The following is a 24,139-nucleotide window of genomic DNA, read 5'->3' on the forward strand; positions in this document are numbered from 1 at the left end:
TTTTGCATAAATTTGCCAGCACTTAACGATGGGGATCTACGGCCACACCTATGAGAAGGGCCAAGGAACAAGCGCACGGAATGTGTTCCGTGTGCGGGTCACGCTGAATTATGCCATCTAATTTGTCTGCAGGCAGGTGGTGCTCATTAATCTTTCCTCGCTTATGAGCGGCTCTGCTGTCTCCGTCTGTTTTTCTTGCCCTGCCGCACCGCTGTAGCACACTCCTGGGATTCTGGGCTTCAGATAAGCTCATCGCCTTTGCAGTGGGCTCACGTAGCTGGTTTTGTGATTTCCTTTGGCCGTCGTGGGGTATAACATGATACCCTTCTTCTCGGACAAAGTATAGTAGTTTTAGTGGCAACAATAGAACACAAACTTTGAGGTAGTTCTGTGTTACAACATTTTCAAAAATGCTATTATTATTAATTTCTTATTAATTTCTTCAATCAATACTTTTGTAGGTAGTCCAACTTTTCCTCTTATAAGGGCCAATTTCACAATGTCATGTTAGATTTTAACATTAGGTTAAGTTGCTGCTTCGGAGAAATTTACTTTCTGTACACTCATAGAAAAAATCAAGAATTTCGATGTCAATTCAAGAACGAACGATGTCAAAAGTAGGGTAAATTCGAATTTTTTTGATTCAAGAACGAAAGACTATATTCAAGAACGAATTATTGAATCCCGAATTTCTACATTTAAGAACGAACGTCATCAGTCCAAGTACTCAAAAGTGCTTGAAGAAAGTGCGAAAGATATTGGTTTGAGAACGAAAAATTCTTTATTCAAGTATTAAAGTGTCTTAGTTTAAACTGTGCAAGTGAACAAATTAAGTATAAAAAACGTTCGTTTAAGCATGAACAGTTCTTAATTTAAGTACGAATAGTTTTAATTTAAGTCAGAAAAATTCGTAGTTAAAGAATGATACTCTTATATTCAAGAACGAAGTATTTTTCATGTAAGAAACAAATATTCTTATTTGGAGAGTAAACCATTCTTCTTTTAAGAACCAAACCCTCTTTAATAAAGAATGAATATTTTTAATTTAAGAACAAATCATGTTTTATTCAAGAAATAAATATTTATTTGAAGAATAAACAATTCTTTTCTTAAGTATAAAACGTTTTTAACTTAAGAATATAATTTCATAATGAAAAGTATTTGAGTATCTGATTCACTTCTTAATATTTTAAAGTACAACTTTTGTATTGTATATTTTGACATATATAAGAACAATTTGTCTTAAGAAGCTTATACATATTTAATACGAACAAGAGTTTTATTATTATTTACAGGATATAAATGCAAAGGAGCAGTATCGAATTCACTTAACTTTCTAATACAATATTCTTTAGCAGAGCCAATTACGTATGCGCGAAAATGTTTATCAATGTTTGTAATTTTAATTGGTTGGCATATAGAAATTAATTTTAAATAACTCAAAATCACTTAATATTACACCTAAGTAGTAATTGATTTTGTACCGAGTTCCTTTAAAAATTAATATATCATACAAATGGAATTCGTTGCAGTCCGAAAACTTTTCCTTTAACAAATTATTAAATTGTTGTTGATGGCTTCCTCAACTATTGCGCTGATCAGCCAGATTCTATCCACCTGAACAAGATTCCTTTTATTAATTAACGTTTTTCCATGCTCCTTCGCCTCTATAATCGAACGAATGCTCTGCAACAAAAATAAATTGTTCACTTTATATATAAAAAATTAAAAAAAAAAAATTATAATTTATAAAAAATAATTACCTTGTGGAGCACAAAAGTGGTCTCGTTTTCGTTTTGGCCTGCGCTGACCTTGGTAATTTTCTAAATAAAATATTGCGTTAAAAACTACTCTAAAAAATGTCTATTATTAAACTTACATTTTTTTCTCTCCAAATTGTAAGCTTCCGCTTGAATAGCATACGCAGTCCCAATTGGAGAACTGCTTCCTTTAGCTCCTCCTCTGTCACACTTTCTAATAGTGACAAAGTCACTCCAGCTTCTGTATGAAATTAATATAAAAACAATTAAAATGATTTTTCTAAGAAGCAAATACCAATACACGAACTAAAAAAACAGCAACAAGCAGCAAACGTATGCATGTACATGTGTGCACACGAATTTACTCCTTCTTTTTTTACTAAGAAAAAAAAAAGCAACTGTACCGCACTGAGTTCCGAAAAAGAGGAATAGAAAACAAAAAGGAACGGTAAAGCGCTCGTTCACATATGTATATACATACATATGTATGTAAATGTGCCCTTGTAAAAAATTCCGTCAGCCTTTTTATTTATTTTTTATAAACTCTGATTTAACACCAATTCTTATTTTTACTAGTTTTTATTGGAAAAAGTCGCGATAACTGGCACAAGAATGTTTTGCATTGTTATGTGTGCGTGCGAACGTTTTACCGTTGCTTTTTTCTTTCCATTTTACTTTGTCTTTTTCGGAATCAGGAAAGAGGCACATAAACACATTAACAAAAATGTAATTCGCGCGAAATTTAATTTTATTAACGACTACTCCGTTTTGTTATATTAAAGTATTAGTTTGTTTTACTTTAATTCGTAAGTTAACTTAATTCACGCGAATTTTAATTTTATTGACGACATCGCTTCTCTTTTATGTTACCACATTTGCTAATAGTTTACTGTTTCACATTAATGCACAATTACTTACCCTGCAGGTACGGCAGCACACCCTGCATTCCCATTTCTTCCAACGCGTCCTCTAGCTTTTTGGGCGATTCTCTTTCCATTTTTTTACGCTGCGACTCGGATCTCTTACTTGCGCACTTCTCGTTTTAAAGTAAGGCAGCTTTTCGATCGACTAGCCGAAAAGAAGATATCGATCGATACACATCGATATACACAAATGTGCTCGAATGTACAAAATTAACGTATAATCGTATGACTGCTAGTGAAAAAATGCTTAATTTATAGATTTAAATGCTTTTTTTATAATTCTGTTATTATTTATAGATATTATAATCAGAATTAAAGCTATAAAATATATTTTCTCTGTGTGTTAAAAAAAAAAATTGTAAATACTATTATCAAGTATGACCCGTACTTATTCTGTACACGTTCGTCCTAAAAATTTTAAGAATTATTCGGCCGATTTTCAAGAACGTTCGTGCTAAAATTATTCGTTCTACTTTTTTCTGGGTGTACTTCTATGTTGAAACTTCTGTGCCTAAAACTGTTAACTGCAAAAAAATTAGTAACAAGACATTGTAAAATCAGTCCCTGCTCTGTAAAAATTATACATATAAAATTGCACAATAATAAAATTGTTTTAATAAAATTGTAAAATAATTTAGATAGGATTTCTTAAAAGACAAATTGTTAAAAAATTTGGTTGATGACAAAATTAATTTATTTTAATGGTGCAAGTAAAACATATCGTTTAAAAGACGATTAAGAATTCTTAGACTTTTAAAAGCATGTGCCAAAACAATCATTATTTGATTTGCATTTAAAATAAATTAAAATTTAAAGAAGTCAAGAAATTAAAAAACACAGTGTTGATATTAAATAAACATTTATATTTCTATTACATACACATACAAAGTTTAAGTTAATTAAATATTATCATGAATAAAATGCAAATAAATATTAATATAAGATAGATTAATAAATTTTAGACAAATAGTTTATTTGTATTTTTGTTTAAGAAAACTTACTGTAACCTTACTGGTTACCAAATATTAACGCAGAGTATCCGGACATCCAATATAAATAGGATTTCTGTGGCTCCGCCCGCATAGTTCCGCACCTGACTCCCGTTTATTGCCTAATGGATTTGCGCTTTGATGTGCCAACTGCGTGTACGTGTATCAAAATCGTACTGCGGCGTGTGTGTTTTTCGGCCTGGTTGTAAGTGGTTAAGTGTCTATATTAGACGCCATCACTTGCAGTTTCCCATTTCTAAGGGACCGATGGTATTTTTTGGCCGTGTTTTTTGGTCCATTTTACTGCAGAGGTGGCAGGCATAAATTTCCCTCTAAATGGCCTTATGAGAACGGCCTCGAAGCTGATCCTCTGTTTATGGCCTGGCCAAATGAAATGTGAGTAGGAGCCAGAATCGCAGTTGGCTTGGTTGTGTGTATGTGCGGGTGGGAGTGCCTCGTGCTGGCCCTTTTAAATTAAAAATCCTATCCTGTGGCTTCTGGTTGGGCGGCCCTGAAATTGAATTCTCTTCCCGTCCCGGTTTGATTAGCATAAAATGCGGTACGTGTCTTGGTTTGGCCGAAAAACGTGTGGTTGGGATGATGATGTGTCTGTGTAGAAATCATGAAAATATTGAATGCTTTTCCAAAGAATTTTTATTTCTGTTAAAATTTAAATTTTTTGCACACCACATTTTGTTGTTTGTTTATTTTTTCCTTTTTGGGGACATTTTTTTTAACATTTAAAAATTCGCTTTGTTTGTAAACAGTTTTCGTATTTCTTCTGATCTTGTCACTTTACTTACAATAAATATTGTAGAAATGTTTTTTTTTACTGCTTTCCACATTTAACTAATGCAATTTAGGTTGTTTTTGAGATTATCTATGTACACAGAGATTATAGTTCCGAAAATCTTGTTATTTACGTTCAGCCGGGTTCTTGTTTCCTGTCTGTGGTGGGTGATTTCTTCAAAGGATTTATTTCTTGTATCGATTTCAGTATGCAATGAATGTTTCTGCATTTACCGGCCTAAACTTAGTTATTTGCTAGGCAAAAGTTTAATATTAGTTTAGTATCTCACTTGTGTTTTTTAAACTAACTATAATCCTATTGAAACAATATTTTTTCCATGAGCACTGGCTTGCTACAGCATGTCTTATATCAAAAGATTCATTTCCGTCTTCATTTAAGATTATGTAAAATTATTTATATGTCACCTTTAGTTAAAATTTGTTTTTACGAATTAACAATACATATTTATTTACTTTTTAATATTATTTATGGTTTCGAATTTTGGTTTTTTTTAATATGGGAAAACATGTGTTTTTTATAAATTGAACAGTATTTAAAGCAACATTTTCCTTACACATTTAAAAGTAAAGATTCCAATTTAAACGAGAAAAATCGTAGCAACCGGCAAGCCGATTTTAGGGTACCCTTACACAACAATTAGGCAATTATTTAACATTTTAATCAGATATTGGCAAAGTAATAAAGAGAAAATTTAGAACGACGCACATTCAGACCAACGGATTTGATTATACTGACTAATTGGAAACATTTCCCTCATGATATATATTTAAATCTATGCGCTCAACTATTTCTCAAAATCACTTACAACAAGCTTTTATTTAGAAAAGCCATTCATTTCTTAGACTTTTCTTACATATCTGAATCAAAATTGTTCGGCTTTTTGTTAATCATTTTTAGCACATCAAAAACTATAAATATTGGACCAAAAATTACCATTGAACCTTATTTAAAGTCAAATATGTCTTCTACTGTCTTTCTTTGTGTTCAGTTTTATTTCTTTTGGTTAGTCCTTGACCGTCATACTCAAATATTTACAGTTCCATGCTTTTTAGTTTTCTCTTTTTCAGCTGCTGTGAATAAATCAATTAACATTTATGGGAATAAATGTCGAAGAATGAAAACTTAACACAGCGACCCCAAAAGACTATTCACGAGGTCAACCACACAAGTCGCCGGAATGAAGAAAAGTGGGTGGAAGTGGGGGACTAGATGGCGAAGAAGGACTCCAGGACACCAAGGCCACGAATGTTGTCGCCGTTTTAGTTTTTGGCTGTCGTCGCCCTTTGTGTGCGTCTTGTCGACACAGTTTTTGCTCACAGCTCATTGAAATGGTGGCATTCAATGTGTCAGATAAACAAGCCCAGAGACACTTTTGGCCATGATTCGGGGTCTGATCCGAGAAACGGAGCGTGAGTGTCAAGTGTGGGAATTTATAGTTGTCCCCGCAATTTTTGTCCCAAGATTTGCACAATAAGCACCTTGGCGTGTCGGGAAGTGAGAGTTCTATGGTGCTAGAACTCTGGCTGGCTGCACACAAGTGGTCACATTTATATGGACGATATGTTTGCTCCCCTTTTGAAACCCGTCCCTCGGCGACTCTCTTTGTTTGTCCGGGCGACTTTGTCAGGACGTGCTCGCCTGCATGGAAACACCGCCACTCCACACGCTTCACACACTTCACACACTGGTAAGCAATCCTACATGCACGCTGCCAATGACAGTTGTCAACATGACAGTTATAGGGACACTGATACAAATGTTACGAATGTTTGACTTGGCCGGCCAAGAAATGTCGTTTGTCGTAGAGAGCAAAGATTGATTAAAACTTCTGATAAATGATTCCGGCATGTGGAAAAACCCCGTCTTAAAATTAATGGAAAACAACCGCAGTGCGTTCGAGCTCGAATTTGGAAAGTTTTCGGATGAAAAGGCAGTGATCTAGGGACTATAAATATTTGTAACCTTAATAATAGCCCATCTTGCCCTGGAAGCTTCCCCATTAATATGGGGAATGCATTAAATTCATTGTTTATGCTAAGCATTCGAGCACATGACAGTGATAATCGGTTTGGTTTACTGAAAGTTTAGGAACACTTAGCTTATTCCGTTTCTCTGCAGTTAGTTTTAAGTATTTACTTGGACTAAAACATTTAAACATCACTGCTAGTCCTTACATTTTATTTACACATTCATATGATTTGTATGCGAAAATTGGAAAATTAAAATTTAATAAAATTTTTCAACAATTTGGATTGACTTAAAGTAGTAGTAAAGCCTGTAAATTGAGTTATTTAAACGACAAAATGGTTGTAGAACTGAGCAAAAGTTTGAGTATGATTGACCTTGGTTTTAAAACTCCTTAGGATGCAATTCTCATTTAAGACTTCGCGTGGCACAGCTTGCTCTAGAGAAAGCATTTAGGTTGGTGTAGCACTTCATTCACCTGACACATGATCTTAAATTCTTAACACCTTTATCCATCTATTTACTTTCACCGCGTTGCAGTTTGGAGCTGTGATAGGCAGTAAAGTCAGAAGTGTGTAAGTCCGCTTTGATGTCTGACAATCAATGCCTGGGACCGATGTAGATTCCGCCAAGACTATCGCCACTGTCCCCACCCACACCGCTTCCCTCGCCGTCGTCCTCCTCCCCGTCCTCGTCGAGAAGGGCGTCATCCAGTCCAATGGCCTCCGCGCCGTTCGCCTGGCCACCCTGACCATTGTTGATGGTGGCACCCTCGTAGGTATCACTGTCCTCCACCAGACAGCAGTCCCCGCACTCGTCCGTCGAGGAGTTCACCTCGTCACTGAGATCGTCCAGCAGTGTGACCTTGGGGGCCCTAAACTCCTCCTGGCATCCCACGGGCACTGCGGCGGAGGCCACCGAGATCTTGATGTTGCAATTGGCGGATCCTTGGCAGGCATGGCCATGCGGAATGGGCTGCTGAATGGTGGCCACCTGCGAGTGAGAGGTTCCTCCGTGGGAGGCTCGGAAACTGAGATTGGGGGTTCGCTGACCCATGCTGGCCATTCCAGGCGGCATTTGTGTGTGCGACACACTCAGGGTGGGCGGCACACTCAGCACCGCTGCCCCAGCGCCAGCCGCCTTGTGGGCGTGGGGGTGGGCGTGGCCCGTGTACATCAGCTGGTGCGTGTCCGAGGCCAAATTGTGGGCGGTCAGCTGCAGCGGATGCTGATCCTTGCGTTCTATCGAGTAGAGAACAAAAAAAGGAGGTTAAAAAGCAGAAGAGATGGCTGCTATAAACACTTCAGTTTGCAAAGTTTCTGAAGGATGCGGACACGGACACGGAAGCGGAAGTGCATTCGAGGACATGTCGGCGATTGGTTTATCGCCTCCACATTGTGCAGTCATCTGTAAGGGCTTCAAGTGAATGAGCCATCACTTCGCGTATCCCAGCACTTCCGCCTCCCACTGGGTCCTGTGTACTGTGAATGGGAAAAATGGGGAGGTGAAAGCACTCAGTACCCTGTCCTCAATGGAAACTGTGCTTCTAGGGGCGCTATACGATCAGAACGTAAAATCAAAATATTTAAATTGAAAGGAATGCTATGTAAATCAAGTATCAAATGGTTTTTGTTTCGTCTACAGATCTTCTGTGTAAGTTAAACTGAACGGTAAGGTTGGTGCAATTTAACATTATAAGTTTGCAGTTGAATTTAATCCTTTGACCTATTTTATTATTTCTTAAGACAATACAAATAATAAACTATATAAAAAAATATATTTTAATCTAGAAGATTGTGGCTTAAAGTCGGTTTTGAATTTGTCAATAGCGTTTTTAAAAAGTGTTCCAATTTTAGAATATATACATATATGTTAAGTGAATGTCTCAACAAACTGTCATACACAATAGATTTAGTAATAACTATTGACCATTTATATGTAAACTTTTAGAATTATATTAATATATTCTGAGCTTCGATTTTGCTATCCAATTTTTGTGAATTTCCTTACGCAAGTTGTACTAAAAAGTGATACTTATAAAGGATTGATAGTTAATTGAAATAAATTACATAATAGAAAACCAACAAGTAAGGGGTGAAAGCTTCGCGTATTTTAAATTTGCAGTGCTCTGCAGGTGTGTGAAAACTTTCCGGGAGCATCCTGTCCTCGTCCTGACGGGAAATAAGGAACCATTGTCCTGACCGTAGAATGGCTATTAAACTATGTGTGTGGCTACAAGTGGGTTCAACTGCGTTGGCCTCACCTTTTCCCCCGCCCCCGCCCCTGGACGCAATTATCTGTCCATAAAACTTTCAACCGACGCGTCGGGGTCTGAAGGGGAAAAACGCCGGCTGGCGGAGGGGGGAAACGAAGGAAACCCGTCACATCAACTCACCCAGGGGGCCAAGAAGTTTCGGCTGGAGCGGCAGCATGAAGTCGTGGCCAGTCGTCGCCGCCCGCGGCTGAAGGCTCTGCACCGCCGGCACACTCAAGTAGTCCGCTGCAAAGTCAGAGGAGGCGTCCCGGAAGAGCCGGTGAAATGCGTTAGAGCCGTCGGAGCAAACAATGTAGCGGTGGCCGGGCCAAGGCAAAAGTTTCCCCCAAAACAACCGAAAAGAAAACAAACACGAAAGAGGGAGAAAACCAAGGAGGAGGAGGAAAACCCAAAGGGGGCATGGGATTCGTTTACAAAACTTTAAAAAGGCACGCAGCTAACATTTCTTCTACATAGCATTATGATAAAAAAGTTGGCGGCAAGACACACAAAAAAAGTGAAAAGTTGCGAAATCAATTTTAATATATCTTTACATAAATACACTCACATAAAATATATTTCTTTATCATTTCAATAAAAGGCCACTTCACGAGCGGATGTAAAGAACTTTTAACTGGAAATACTTGTCGAGATAAAATCTATTTGCAAAACGCTTTAAGCAAACGAAGTTGAAACGAGGCTTACAAAAAAGCAGCTAAAGAAATCAAAGTTTAGCCATTTACAACAGCCAGATTTAAAATAACATGGTTAAAGAAATTAAATAAATAGATGTTCATCAGGAAATAACTATTTTAAAAACATTAAAATAGAGGTATACAAAAAAAAATATAGATAAATATTTCAAAACGGCATAAATAAATCAAGTTTTAGAATGAAATAAAAAATGTATTTATAATGTATAATGTCTACCTATTATCTCTATGCTGTCAAGTGGCAACCTCAATTTGATGTAGTTATTAAGTAAACTAAAAAAAAGTTTTCAATGGGAACTCCTTCACTTAACAAGGCAATCCATCAAAGGTCCTTCTTTTTTAACTTTAACTTTTTAACTTAAATTGACAGTCGTTGAGAAGTTGTTTCCGTGAAAATTGGTTTACTTTAGCAGTTTGTATTTGAGCTAGAGCAACAACTTTAAATATTAAAATTAATTTTCGCGAACTCCCTGAGCTCTTGGCGGTGCAAAGAGCAAAATTTTAATTGCAGCCAGAAAAAACTCGTTGAGGAATGCGTTGGTTTTTTTTCCCAGATGCACATGCCTTTAGGTGGCTGAGCATCGGCACCCACTGCCGACCTTAATTGAAATTCCTGGCCGTTGGCAGGCAGTCTTGACCCACTGTGGCCATAAATTGTTCGGGGCCGTTTGGTTAATGACCACTACAAGAACCCAGAAGTAACCCTTTAGCGCCACTTGGCCTGCTAATGATTTAGTTGTTATTTTTATGCTCACAATTTGCATTCGAAAGTAGGTAGCAAAAGCATTTTCGCTCGACCTTCCACACCTTCACATAATGCAAAGCTGCTTAAAATGCGAAAAGGGGTGGTAAACAGGACCTGTGCCAAATGTCACCGCTCCTGCATTTCCGGCGAACAGAGAAATGTCATTTGCCCCAGCTCAGTAGCTCAGTACGTGCCAAAGTATGCAACACTTTTTCTTGTTGCCTCTTTTTTAGCCAGGAAATGGGGCCAGTTGTGACTTCTAAGCGGCTTATAAAAAGTTTCACTACGTGTGACCCGCTCTTAAAATAAAAACAACGCGACAAAAAAAAAGCATTTAATAATTACATTTCTCTGAGCCGCTTATGAAAATTTCAAAACTCTTGACTGGCACCAGAAATCTTTATAAATGAAGCAAAATGTCAAATTTAGACGTAATTATTGATAGTAGTCTTAACTCTTAGAAATTTCTCATTTTTGATATTTTTTTAATTTAACGCACGACTAAAGTGGCATTGAAGCTTTTTGGCAATCTTACCTGAATAAACGAAAAAACACCTTAGATGTATTATATTATATATTATGAATGATTGCCTCAAATAAATCTAATCCTTTTCGTTATCGAAAAATTAACAAAACAAAATTAATAAGAAAAGTAGTATCTTAACAACTTAATCGGCAATATTAAAACCTAAAACCCCTGGGAGTTTTCATGTAAAACTAGAGCTCAAAACTTTCATCAGCTTTTCGAATTAGCATTTATGGTTACTTTTCTTTTTACACTTTCTCTTCAAGACCCACAGTATAAAACAGCAGAGTAAGTTCAGCTGAGCAACTTTCAACTTCCGACCGGAATTTTTTTTGTACTTTTCACAAGCTCACAAGTGGCTCAAGAAATTAATCGCCTTGAGAGCCGCAAAATGCCTTCCGTTTTCCCCTTTTTTTCATTTTGCCTAGACAAAAGAAAAAACAAAAGTCGAGATTTGAGCTCGCACACTTGAGCTTTTGTGGCTTTAATTAAAATGCACATCATGCAGAAATTATTCTGACCAGGTTCTTCTCATTATACTTTTTTCGACAGGTTTTTCTTTCTCATATTTTTATACTATTCATTCAATTTTTTTTTTTGTGAGCTGGGCTATTTTCCAGCTCTTTGGTGGACGGGCGAGCAAATGGAAAAAGTTTTTCAATTTGTTTGACGATAAATGAACTTTATTTCTATATATGTTTGAGTGCTTCAGTGTAGGAGAGCGAAAGCGCATAGAACGTTTGCGCTCGTGTGGCCTTTGTGAAATATGACATAAAAAGGATTTTCGGATAGCATAATAAAATTGTAATTAAAGTTAAATGACGAAAATAAAAAGAAGTTGCAGAAAAGCTTTTAATATGCAAATAAACATAAAAAGTTTCCCATTTTTCGCTTTGTGTTTGTTGCAAGCTCTTTTATTGACTGACTCTCGGAGTGGCAAAGTTATATCATTCGGGGAGAATTTATAGCATGCGATAAATTTTAACAAGCTCAGAAGAATGACAACAGGGTTTGGGAAAGTATTGCCCCACCCGTTAGACTAATTGTTGCAAGGCCATAAGAAGATCTTACCCGGGCATTAAATATAAATCTACACAGAGAGCTAAGCTTAAAAGTTTACTTTGGAATATAAAAAAAAAAAACTATATTTTTCAATCAATGGCTTATTTCAATTTTGAAGTCTCATATCAATAAAATAGTAAAATAGTAACTTAAGAGTTTGATTAACTATAAGCAAATTTGTTTGCTATTTGTTGAGAGTTTTAGGCACAAAGAAATAAATATTTTTTAACATTTGTTGAGTCATTTAGTATAATTTTTTTTTTGAGCTCCAGTTAAAGTATAAGAACACCGTCTTGAGTGAATATAACTGAATTCAACTTGTTAATGAGAGTTTTTGAATAATCTATAATAAATTTATTTACTTGCTTGAAATAGTACCTCAAACAAGAGTTACAAAAACGCAAATGAATCTACATCTAAAAAATATTTCTTTAATGAATTCAATTTTTAAAGGCTTAAATAAACTTTATGGAATATATTTAGCGAATTTTAAAATTATAAAATTTAACAAGTTTATTTAATCATAAGTTAATATCTACATGAGGGAGGACACAAAATACAAGTGTTTATTTTCTCAGTACTTTCACAGGCATAAAAGAAATTCTCTGTAAATGGTTAGCAAACATTTGTACACGTGCAGCATGCCAAGATAGAGGCAGACGGCGAAGAGAAAGGGGTGGTGAAAGGAGAGAGTAGAGAGTAGAAAGTAGAAGGGCGGATAGACGGATAGACACAAGACAAGACAACACTTACAACTGATGAAGGAGGGACCGGCGGCTGTGGCAACGGCTGCCGAAGCAGCTGAGCCTGTAAGCGATACCGGTGACGTCATCGCCGTCGACGCGGGGCCAAGGCCGTGGGCGTGGGCGTGACCATGGGAGTGGCCATGACTGTGGGCGGGTGGGGCGTGGAGCATAGGCACTTGGTAGGTCATTGCCGACATCGGCGTCGGATCTGCCACATTCGTCGTCGTCGTCGACGTCGTCGTCCTTTGCGCAGGATGCAGGCCAATGACATTGACGCCGTTCACGTTCACGGTGCCTGGATTACCAACCGACGGACGGATACGGATGCATTTACATTCGGATACACATTTACAACACACGCATTCGTTTACATGTTGTCACACCAACAACACACACAAAGTAACAATTACAAATGCCATATACCAACATTAAGGAACAAAAAAACGTAATTCAATTTAAGAACAATATGAAGCAACATCAAATTTAGTGAATTATATGAATAATGGGCGGGAAAGATTGTTTTAATTTCAAATTCTGTAAAGCCTTAATAAAGGAATTCATTAAGTATTAACAAACAGGTCGCATGGGTTAATACATAAAAAAAGCTTTCAAAATTAAATAATTATAAGTAAAGTCAATTGGATTCCATTCAATAAACAGTAATAAATTCCTTAAAGTCAGCGGAAAAGTATCAGCATTGAAAGTTTAAATAATCATAAATACTTTTGCAGAAGTCTATGCTTATAAGCCCACAAACAATTGGAATGGTTGATTAAATTGGTCTTTCATTACATGTCAAATGTAAAACTATTATTTGCTACTTCCCAAGGCTTGCCTCTTTAAAGATCATAAACATTCAGGACTATATCCAGTCAACATTAATGGACACCGCAGCCCGGACAAGTCAATGTCGCAAGCCAGGATTGAGAGCATTAGGCAAAACCGAAACCGAAACGATTATAAATCCTCGTACGACATTGAATTTATAACCCTTGGTGACTCCGAAATTGCTTCGCAATTGCAGCTGCTGCGAGCTGGGGATAGTGGGAAATCTTGTCTACGGTTGAGTGCATATATCCACTTAAGCCCTGCTGCCCCCGGGGCATGCAGCCTCATCAGCATCCGAACCACTCACATGTGGTTAAAGTGCTGCCTTCAATGCTTCTGAATAATCAGTAAAATGGAAATTTACCACAAGCAACTCCCCGGTGGGCGGGGCAAATCTCTGTGGGGGGCGGCAGCACCTCGGGGAATACCAAATGCTAAATAACAGCTGACTCGCCCAGTGAAGGGTGCATAAATAATAAAATAATTAAACAAGAAATTGAATGAAATTAATTCAGCCCCAAGAGCGAACCAAAAAGCAAAAGCAACGGCGAGCATCTGTGTGTGTGTGTGAGTGTCTGTGTAATGTATGCTGCATGTGTCAGTGTATTAGTCTGTATCACTGAGACTGCTCTAAAAATATGCAGGCCGAAAATGCAACAAAAAAGACAATTTAAATTAAACACAATTTTCAAGTGACAGACAGTGAAGTAAGGTCGTAAAATTGTGTCCTTTTTGATACCTTGTACTCGAATTTTTAAAAATGCCCTAATTGTGCACAACACCTTGCCTATACGCAATAAGAAAATGATTATTGATTTTAAATATTGTTACTAAAAGAACATGATATATAATAATAATTTTAATAGACATTATTTAATTTCTGTACAATTATTTCTTTAAATTTGTTTCCAAAAACTAAATATTTGATACTTTGAATTTAATTTATCGATTAAACTTTTGTAATCAACTTACTAAACTGGAAATAGTGGTCATTTAAATTAAAAAAAAATTTTAAAATTGTATAAAAAGGAAGAATTGCTATTCCAAGTCCATTTCCATTTAACTAAAATTTGTTCAAGATGATTGTTAAAAAGCTAATTAAGTTGCCATAGTATCAACGTTTTTTTATTTTCTGACAGATTAGGGTGTTTTCGAGTACCGGGTATACCAAAAGCCAACCACAGGACTCACCAATCTTGGCACCGCCGAATGCATCCTTGAACATGGGCGCCCCTGCAGCGGGGTGGCCCGCACCGAGTCCTCCCCCTCCTGCTCCCGCCGGACCACCGACGCCCCCGGCCACCAATCCCGGCCCAGTGGGTGGCGTCTGCTTAATGGCATTCGTCCTTCCGCGGTGCGGAGCAGTCGGTTCCCTCTTGCGCCGCGGCTGCTCCACGGGCAGGACACGTCGTCGTTTCTTGGGCAGCTTGGAGCGAGCCTGGGAATACAGAAACGCAAAGCGGGTAAACAACGGGGACAAACAGGGACTTCCGAATGGCCCACCCACCTGAGTGTGGGAGTAGAACATGGAGAAGTTGCTAACGATGACCGGAACGGGCAGGGCAATGGTCAACACACCGGCCAGTGCACACAGGGCGCCAACGAACATGCCCGGATAGGTTTTGGGCGCCACATCGCCATATCCCACGGTGGTCATGGTCACAATGGCCCACCAGAGTCCCAAGGGGATACTCTTGAACTGGTTGTCCGGATTGTCCTGCGGAGAAAATAAATAGTTCATAAATATGTAATTCGAAATATACCCAAACTAAAATTTTTGTAAAGCCAAACCTTGTCTCAAAATTGGTGTATAGGGGCTAGCATATGGGTAACAACTTTACACATTCAAAATAAGTGTGAAAAATTAGGTTTTTTCATTTTATAATTTTTGTTTAGAATAACTCCTAATCATCATCAGCTAAATATATCCAGTAACTTGTTGGATTTAAAAGAAACACATGAACTTCAAACGCGACAAAAATGGAACAGCAATTTATACTCATGCTGAAAATGGTATCTTGCTAATAATGTTTAATTTTTTATCATAAGCAATATACCATTTTCTTACGCTTACAAGAAGATTTATTAGCAATAAAGATGCCTTAAAAAAACCTCACCTGCAACTTTTCCGCATAGTACGCAAGACTGGCGAAGAAGACGATGCCCAGGACGAGGAAGAATACCAGTAGAGTTAGTTCCTTGGCAGAGGCCTTGAACGTGTGGATGAGAATCCTCAATCCCGGGGAATGACGTGTCAGCTTAAACAGCCGCATTATCCTGACGATGGAGAAGGCCTCCAGGAGACCCGTATATTCCCCCATTCGTTGCATTACGTCCGTGTAGAAGCTCAGGGTGGCCGTAAAGTCAATGATATTTACGGGCGACTTGATGAACTGCCACAGATTGGGGGAGACCTAATAAAAAAGAGAACAGGCTTTTTGTGCATTCTATCCAAAAAAAAAATTTATACCCTTGGCTATTGTACTTTCGACGCATATATTCCAAGACTTGGAAATTAATAAAAGAATAAACTACTTTCGCTGTTTTTTTTACCAAAATGCATAAAACTCAAGACAAAGCTATTTATGCGATTCAAAAGTCCTTTTCAATTTTGTAAAAACCGAACGACTAAATTATTATGCTTTCAATAGGAACAAACGAATATATATATTGAAAAATCCACATATTTTAAACATATAAGCTCAATTGAGATGAATTTTTTAAACTATGTATCGTACATAGTGCTGATTATTTAATTTAATAGAACAATAAGACATTTTTTTATACCTGCATATTATTTGTAAAATTTGTCAATATAATACTGCATATAATAGATTTTAATAACAAACAGACAAACTTTATAACATTCTTTTGCTATTAATAAATCTAATTCAATATAAAACTACAAATAGTAAATTTATTGTTATTAATAAATCTAATGCCGTTGGTAATGACTTTCCAATATCCACAATTTTCAAACCAACAGATATAACAGAAATAAATTAAATTTAATGATGTAGAAGACCAGATATAATAGAAATAAATTAAACTTAATGTTGTTGAAATATAATTGTCATTGAATTTACCCATTAATTTTAATAGCAATAAATTAGGTTAAGTCTTCCGCAAACCATTGGTTGAACAAGTAAACTAACATTTCGTGTTTGACTTAAAACTCAATGTGATTTGTCGCTACTCACAATCAGCCTGATGATGACCTCGATGAAGAACCACACGTTGCACACCAGTTCCACGTAGAAGAAGGCCTCGTGGGGCTGGCCGTAGGTCTCGATCCAGCCGTGCTTTCTTTTCCCACTGTGGCCCAGTAGCTGCTCCTCGATGAACTCGTTCAGACTGCTTCCGTTGGTATTCCGTTTCAGTCGCTGCCGCTGGCCGCCCTTGATGGTGGCGATGGGCGTGGCCTGGCCGGGGGGCGGTGAAGTTGCCGCTGCCGTAGCTCGTGTAGTTCGTGACACGAAAGGTGGGTCCGATGCTGCCACTGGGCGGCGTGATGCTGTGCTGGTGATACTGATGATGGGTCTGCGGTGGTTCGCCCATGGGATCGTGCCCGTGGGGAGGTACGCCCGCCCCTGGACCGTGGGCGTGGTCATCGGGGCCGGAGGGCAGGTCCACGCGAAAGCCGGGGTGGGTTTTCAGGCAGAATGATATCACAGAAACAAATATAAAGAAAACCGACATGCCAGCAACGATCTGTGGAAAGAAAATTATCCAAGAAAATTCAATAAAGTAAGCGCAACTTGTTGAACAAAGGGTATTATGATATTCGATTTTTAGTTTGTTGTATGCAAAATTGACCATTGACTTTTGAGATATGAAATCAAAAGAAGTATGTCCAGAAATTAGCTGTAATTAAACACAAACAATATATAATCTTGGGTAAAGAACATTTTAAGCAGGTTCTTCCAAAGATGACAAGAAAAATTTAAAGCATAATCTTTCGAAAAATAATATACAACGTGATATTAAATAAAGCTTTATATACTGTAGAATAAATGTTTACTTAAATATCTGCCAAATGAATATCTATATCAATAGATATCAACTAGATTAAGAAATAACATAGTTATAATTGTTTTGTTACACATTGTGAAAATTTAATGACTAGGTTGTAAGTATAACATGCTGATAAAGAAAAAATAGAAAATAAAAATAACAACCCACCTTGGCACCCGTAGAGCTGGAGGGCTCATCGAACATGGCCCAGATCTTGGGTTTCAGACGCTGCCAGCAGTTAAGCTCGCCGTTGCTCAATGCCTCCTCAAAGCCAAATAGACGAGCTATCTGCTCCTCAGTGGGCTTCTCATTTTCAATATCTAGCTTATCTAATATGGCTAAGGTGTTCTATGGTATGGAAGATAAAGCGATTAATTTTGCAATATTATAAATCAAAGGATTGAAAAGTTGAATAACTTACTTGCGTATCGCGATGTATGCTATAGGTTGACCAACAGCAAGGTTCTACCTGGTTAGAGTCGAGTCCCCAGAATTCCAGCTCCTCCTCGAAAAGCGGGCCACACACATCAGTTGGATAGTGCAGTTTTCCAGTTCTACGAGAGATAGATAATCAGAATAACCAGGAAACATTTTGCTTCTTTTCCTTACAGAAAATATATTATTTACTGTTTAACCATTCATTATTGTGCTGTATTTCACCAAAGTGGAATTAGTCACATAATCTCTTTTGCCTTCCATCCATTGTGCATATTAGAGAAAGAGTCAAGTCAAGACATTCTCTCAGCCATACCCAACCAGTCTTTGTTTTCAAATTATTCAAACTCGAGGTGCCTTGCTTGCATAGAATGCCATTAAGACAGCAATTATGGCATAAGTAACCTTTGACTAAATGCCCTCTCTATCAAGCGTTCCCCTCTCTGACTCCATGAACCAATCTTAACAAATTCATGGACTTGACCAAGTGTGCAGAGGACTTAGACATCAGCAGACCGAATAATATTATGGTCAAAACGGCACGTCTGAAAATGTGGCTGCAAATTGCGCAACTGAAAGTGTGGGAGAATGGAAAGATATCACTTGCATATGCATGGCGGACAAATGTGTGGATATGCATGCACCTGGTAAAAAAAGAACAGATATGGTCATTCCACACCCACCTCTTGACCCCCATTCTCCAGCTCTTGGCATATTCATAATGCTGCCTTGGCCATTGTTCCACTCTCTTGGCCAACAACAATTTGTGATGCTTTCGCCTCTCTGTGTGTCAGTGTGTGAGCTCAAATTGCAGTAAATGGCTTCGGGGGAGTTCCAAAAACGGGATGGGGCGAGAGGGGCGGGATCGTCCTTGTCCACAGTTGTTGGCCAACTTGTAATGCCATATCAGCTGCCGGACAGTCACCGAGTGCGGGGGTGAGTCCCTTACACGCTTTTATTTTCCGATGGTATCTTCACTCTCCACCTTTTATACCCTTTGTACCCTTTTCACCCCCCAACACACACACACGCAAGTGTGTTTTTTTTGTGTGTGCACCACGTGTGCGCATGCTGCATGTCCGATTTTGTGCCGGTTTCCAACATACATATTTGGTGCAACTTTTTGGCTCTCTTGTGCTACCTGGGCTTTTGTGCTTGTTAAAAATCCATTCGTACCAAGAATTCTTTTAAAAAATATTATTATAAAAAATAAAATAAAAAGAATGAAAATGGCAGGGCGCATTCTCCTTGATTGTGGACTTGCAAATTGCCGCTTATATTTCGCGTTCCTGATCCAGCTCCATTGCTGACTTTAGCTGCCGTAACAGACTTTCACATGTCCGACAGACTGTTGCACTAATCGAGCTTTTTTTCATTCGAAACAACCTATTCGGGTTCTAAAGAATGTTTAGAAGCTAGTAAAAATAAAACTTTTAAACACTTATAGAAAAACCAAGAAAGGAAGCAAAGGAAGTTTATATACCCTTACAGCTATTGAAAACATTAAAATTATGATTTAATTGCGTATATATTTAAAAAAAATTGAAGCTATGATGATTTGCAGCTTAATTATTCGATAGTTATTATGTGATATATATGATATCGTTTTCCGATTTCAATCAAATAAAAAGCATAGTTCTAAACTGTCAAATTCTTAATAAGTCAAAAAGAATTAAAAAAAAAAACATAAAAATCATTCAACAACTAATTTTATTTTAATTGTCTTTAAAATTTTTGAATACTTTTAACATGAAATTATTCTAGGTGCTGTAATATTTGTTTTTCAACCAATACATACGGTATTATGCTTTCGGTAATATTTACTTTATAGCACTCCCCCTACTTTTAATCTTTGGTAGCACACTGCAGTCATTGTCATGGCTTTTTGATATAACTCTCGTCGCACAATCACGTGGATCGTTAATTGGTTTTCTCCATAAAACCCGCAATTCGGCCAACTTTTTATGCCGATTTTTTCACCATTTAAATATTTTCCGTGTGCTTAAATTACATTTCGGTGAAATCACTTCCATAATCCTCCACCTCTGCATTTTTTCGCCTTTTCCTTCATAAAGAGTGCATACCAAATATTACGCATACGCAGCGTGCAGCCGATGCAATCAATATTAATAGCTGACCTCAACGAGGACTCGAGTCGATCAGACGTATTAAGACTTTCCACGTTTAAATGTGCATAAATAATGGTATTGATTGGCTCTGACACACTCGGTTGGAGGAATGTGCATTAAAAAAAAAAAATGGCGACGTAAATGTCTTACGGATACTAAACGGTTTTCGTTGATGGATATAAATTATTAAAGTACATCCTTTAAAATAACACTTGATAACAATTTTATTGAGTTCAAATGGCACTTTTTTGGGTAATTAAAATAAATATGTTTTGCTGGATTTTCTAAGAAAAAATTGTAATACCCAAAGGCAATACTTTGTCACTTATTAATGATACATGTTCGATTTCATAAAAGTAAATTGAAATTAAGTTAATAAGACAGTCATAAGCAAATAAAGTTTGCGGGGGAGACAAGCTATTGCATTTACTTTCATAATTTATTATAATTTTAAAAATTGGTTAAAAATTTGTTTGGACAAAGTATATATGAAATATAAATGAATCAACGAAAATATCAAATAATTAACTAAACTCAAAATCTCTGCATAATCGATAACGAACAGAAGCACAGCATATTTTGCTTTGTTATTTTACTGCACTTTTGTATATGGAATCCTTTCAAACAAATTGTATGAAGCATGTGGTGCGTGCATAATTTGATTATATATCCCCTAGAGAGGGGATGGGTTTCCGAAGGACGCATAGCATCAGCTACACCCCCTGGCGAACTCGGTTTCATTTCCAATCAACGAGGGATGATGCAGTGTTTTTTTCTGCCGATGCCCTTCTTTGACACCATTTTCCTGGCCGTTGGTGCCTGGTTAATTGAGTTGGAAAACTGTTTGGCCAAAGCCCCTGGAGCCATGGGTGTTCAGGAAAATAGGGTTATGGACGCTCCTGTCTAATCAATGAAGATGAAGGACTATGCTGACAGCGTTGTTTCATCCGAAAACAACTCCATCTGCAGCTGCAGCTTCAGGTGCGGATGGAGACGCAAAAGGCTGATGGGCAAAACAAACTTTCATTAATTTTAAACAACTTAAGTCATCGCAACAGGGCGGACAACACCTCCACTCAGTTTACGCCAAAGATAAATGAGCCCGCTAATGACCCCGAAAAACGTTGGATAAACTTTTGCAGCTCAAAAACTTTAGATTAATGGCCGAGGCGAGTTCGTTCTGCTCCTGGGGCAGCAATTAAAATATTAGTTTGTTTATTCATCACGCAATCTATAACGAAAACTGACTCTTGATATGTTTGCCCCGACTGCCATTAATCAGAGCAATCATTTCACCGGGGAGAGCACAAATTGAAATGCCAAAAGGCATCTAAAATAAAATAAGCTCAAGGAAGAGAGCTCAGGTGGAATTTACCAAGTCTTTTCCCCCCGCCTTTGCTGTCTGAACTAAATGATGTAATTACCATGCTTAAGACCCCTCCAAGCCAACATTTACAGTCATTGCACGTATAAACAGCTTTCAGCAGCTTAATTAGCTCGGCTCAGCCGTTGGACACTCACCTGTAATAGTTGAGGATTTGGGTGAATACACCGGGGTGGCGATCAAAGAAGTATTCATTGAGTACCGGATCGTAGTTGGCCAGGGCTTCAGTCAGTCGGGAGAGACGTGTTGCGGGGATTTTCTTGAGCGTGGCCTTGTAGGTTTCATATCTGCAATGAAAACAAGCGAAGTATGGCCATAAATTAGGGGAATTTGCATTTCAACTACTAGTACGCATTGCGCATACGCCATGTGTGCCGGTTAATAACTTAACAAATTACTGGAGCCATAACATCCCGCCAACCGATTGACCCTTCTCCGGCAAGCGCCATTAAATCGAGCCATGAAACTCGAGTCTCTGAAAAAGTGAGCGATAAAAAAAGGTGGAGCCTTGCAAAGGAAGAAAATAATACGGGGAGGGTCAAGCAAATGTAAGCAAAACCAAACCGTAAGCCATTTGCATATATTTTGCTGTATTTTTTCCCATGGCTCCACGCGGCTTTTCCTTTTTCACTCTCCCTTTTCAATGTGCCAAAAGCATAAAGCATTAGGGTTTTTGGTTGTGGTTTCGGGCCAAGGTCCAAAGTGGGTCACGTAGATTTTGGTCTAGAATTTCTTTTGTTTGATTTGGCTTTGACAGAGATCATTACCGCACAAAATTGATGGAATTTCCATTCACTAAGTTTGGCGTTTGTTAATATATTTGCTGACCAAACAAAAGTCAATTTGGGACATTTCTGACATTCTCTCATGATTTGAATATGCAAATATGTAGTTCATTGTGAGTCATAGCGAATAAATATGATGCAATGGTGTTAGAGTCGAAATTTACTAAGCAGATATATAACAAATAACTGCTAACCAGTTTTAGTCTTATGAAACATATGTATATTCTCAAATCCAAATCAAATCCAGATTAAGCACATATTTGCAAATTATAACAGTATTGATTCTTGTTCCATTGGGAAGTTCAATTTCATTCCCAGGAAATACAAACAATACACATGTTAATTATATTCCAACCTTTACTTCACCTGGAATACTCTACACACACGAGTATCACGCCACCACACACAAACAAAACTTCATTTACGTAATCAGCCATAAAATTATACTAGCACCTTGGAATGACAACGACTCCCACCAGGCGTAATTAAATTCAATTGAAAGTAATTTCCAACAAATTGTTGTAAATTTCATTTTCGCATTTATAACCCACCCAGTCCCTGCCTGATCCAGCAATCAACGACATTTAAGTGCGTGTCCTGGCGAACGGAGCTGAGCTGGGCTGTCCATATGCAATTTATTTTTTACGCCAAACTGTTTGCTTTCGGTTATTAAATATTTCATGCAGCTGAGGACAGCAACCGCATCGACAGCAGAATCATCAATAACAGGGACCGCCGCATAACAATAGCCATTAAAGTTTATTCGGGCGGTTTGACGATGGTAATTGGCCCCGGCAGAGGACCCACTGGTAAGGCAATGAAGCCCAAAACAAGTGTTTACTCAGCCTCCGTTTCAATTGCATACGGATTTTGGTGGGGGTATTGTATTGAATTAGTTTTCCGTCTGTGATTGGTTTTGTGTGCTTTTTCTTTATGCCCTGATTTTGAGCAACGATGCGAATGCGTGACTCACTTGACAGCTGTGCCGAGCTTTCAATTTACGACTGAAATAAATTTTGACAAATTGGCCTAAATCGTATTTAATGAATTATGTTGAATAAATTTCTTCCTCTTTTCGCCCATCAATTTTTCGGTTGTAATATGGCTGACAGCCGAAAAGTATGCTAAAACAATTTGTTTTATGTGAGTTGTAAGAGAAGGGATGAAAATTGTTGAAGAGTCAGCCAAAATTATGGAGTGTAAAAGCGGCCAAATAAACATCCAAGTAACGATCAATAAAATACGCATAAGCTGAAACCTGACATTTCACTAATGTTTAATGATTTCATTCGATTGCTTTTATAAAGGCCTTTATTGAATTTTAAATGCCTCAGAATTAACAACAAACTAGAGAACTTAAACTTGTAATCAGTCAAGCCAGTTTATGGTAACATTATTTTTATCTGCTTGTACCTTTCAGCTAGTGTTTACTTGAAATAATTTGTTTGTTATTTGTTTTCATTAAATTTGTCCGTGTAACAGTAAACAGTCAGTGAAATCTTGTTACATAATTACAATTGTAAACAAAGACAAATGTACACATTCATTTATATTGATTGATTAGCCCGGAGTAAAGGTGATAACGCTTGTAGGTGTTTTTTTTAAAGAATACAAAGCAAATTTAAGAAAAGCAAGTCATCGTCCACGAAAAACATAAAAATTTCAAAAAGTTGTATCTGTTATGCGAAATCGTATTATAATTTATAGCGTTGTGGCTTGCCAAGTTCATACCATGGCGATTTGATAAGCAATATAAAAATAATCCCTCTCTCGCATAAAAAACAAGCGCCACATGCAAATGCAATTTATATTAAGTATTTTAGGTTTCAATTTTTAATACTGTTTTTTATTGTTTTCTCTCTTTTTCTGGTTCTGCTTAGTTAAGAGAATGTTCGGTAGCTATCTATATTTCCATCTCGCTCAGACATTTTTAGCGGCTATCAGTGTTGGAAACTTAGCCTTTTAAAAGTTCGACATGGCTACTATTATGCGATTCATGAATATTATTTATGGATATTGAGGCGACAAATAAGCAATGAAGTTTAAGAGAGTAGTTTAATAGGTTCAAAA

General features: G+C 37.5%; 2 protein-coding genes across 2 annotated transcripts in view; both read right to left on the bottom strand.

The window, feature by feature from the left end:
• Positions 1 to 924: 924 nt before the first annotated feature.
• LOC108141757 lies at positions 925 to 3,273 on the bottom strand. Its single transcript, XM_017265253.2, has 4 exons — positions 2,679 to 3,273; positions 1,880 to 2,001; positions 1,764 to 1,823; positions 925 to 1,686 (listed from the first exon to the last, which is right to left on the bottom strand). The coding sequence occupies exons 1-4, from the start codon at positions 2,755 to 2,757 to the stop codon at positions 1,549 to 1,551; spliced, it is 399 nt and encodes a 132-aa protein (XP_017120742.1). The 5' UTR covers positions 2,758 to 3,273; the 3' UTR covers positions 925 to 1,548.
• Positions 3,274 to 4,933: 1,660 nt separating this feature from the next.
• LOC108141908 overlaps positions 4,934 to 24,139 on the bottom strand; it is a 45,632-nt gene continuing 26,426 nt past the window's right edge. The window contains 11 exon segments of the mRNA XM_017265521.2: positions 4,934 to 7,689; positions 8,844 to 8,948; positions 12,502 to 12,789; positions 14,514 to 14,760; positions 14,830 to 15,039; positions 15,440 to 15,736; positions 16,523 to 16,753; positions 16,755 to 17,033; positions 17,505 to 17,684; positions 17,758 to 17,890; positions 21,422 to 21,571. Coding sequence (XP_017121010.1) covers positions 7,049 to 7,689; positions 8,844 to 8,948; positions 12,502 to 12,789; positions 14,514 to 14,760; positions 14,830 to 15,039; positions 15,440 to 15,736; positions 16,523 to 16,753; positions 16,755 to 17,033; positions 17,505 to 17,684; positions 17,758 to 17,890; positions 21,422 to 21,571 — 2,761 coding nt within the window. The 3' untranslated portion in view covers positions 4,934 to 7,048.

Source organism: Drosophila elegans, unplaced genomic scaffold (genome assembly GCF_018152505.1).
Source record: "Drosophila elegans isolate 14027-0461.03 unplaced genomic scaffold, ASM1815250v1 contig_814, whole genome shotgun sequence".
Taxonomy (NCBI): Eukaryota; Metazoa; Arthropoda; class Insecta; order Diptera; family Drosophilidae; genus Drosophila; species Drosophila elegans.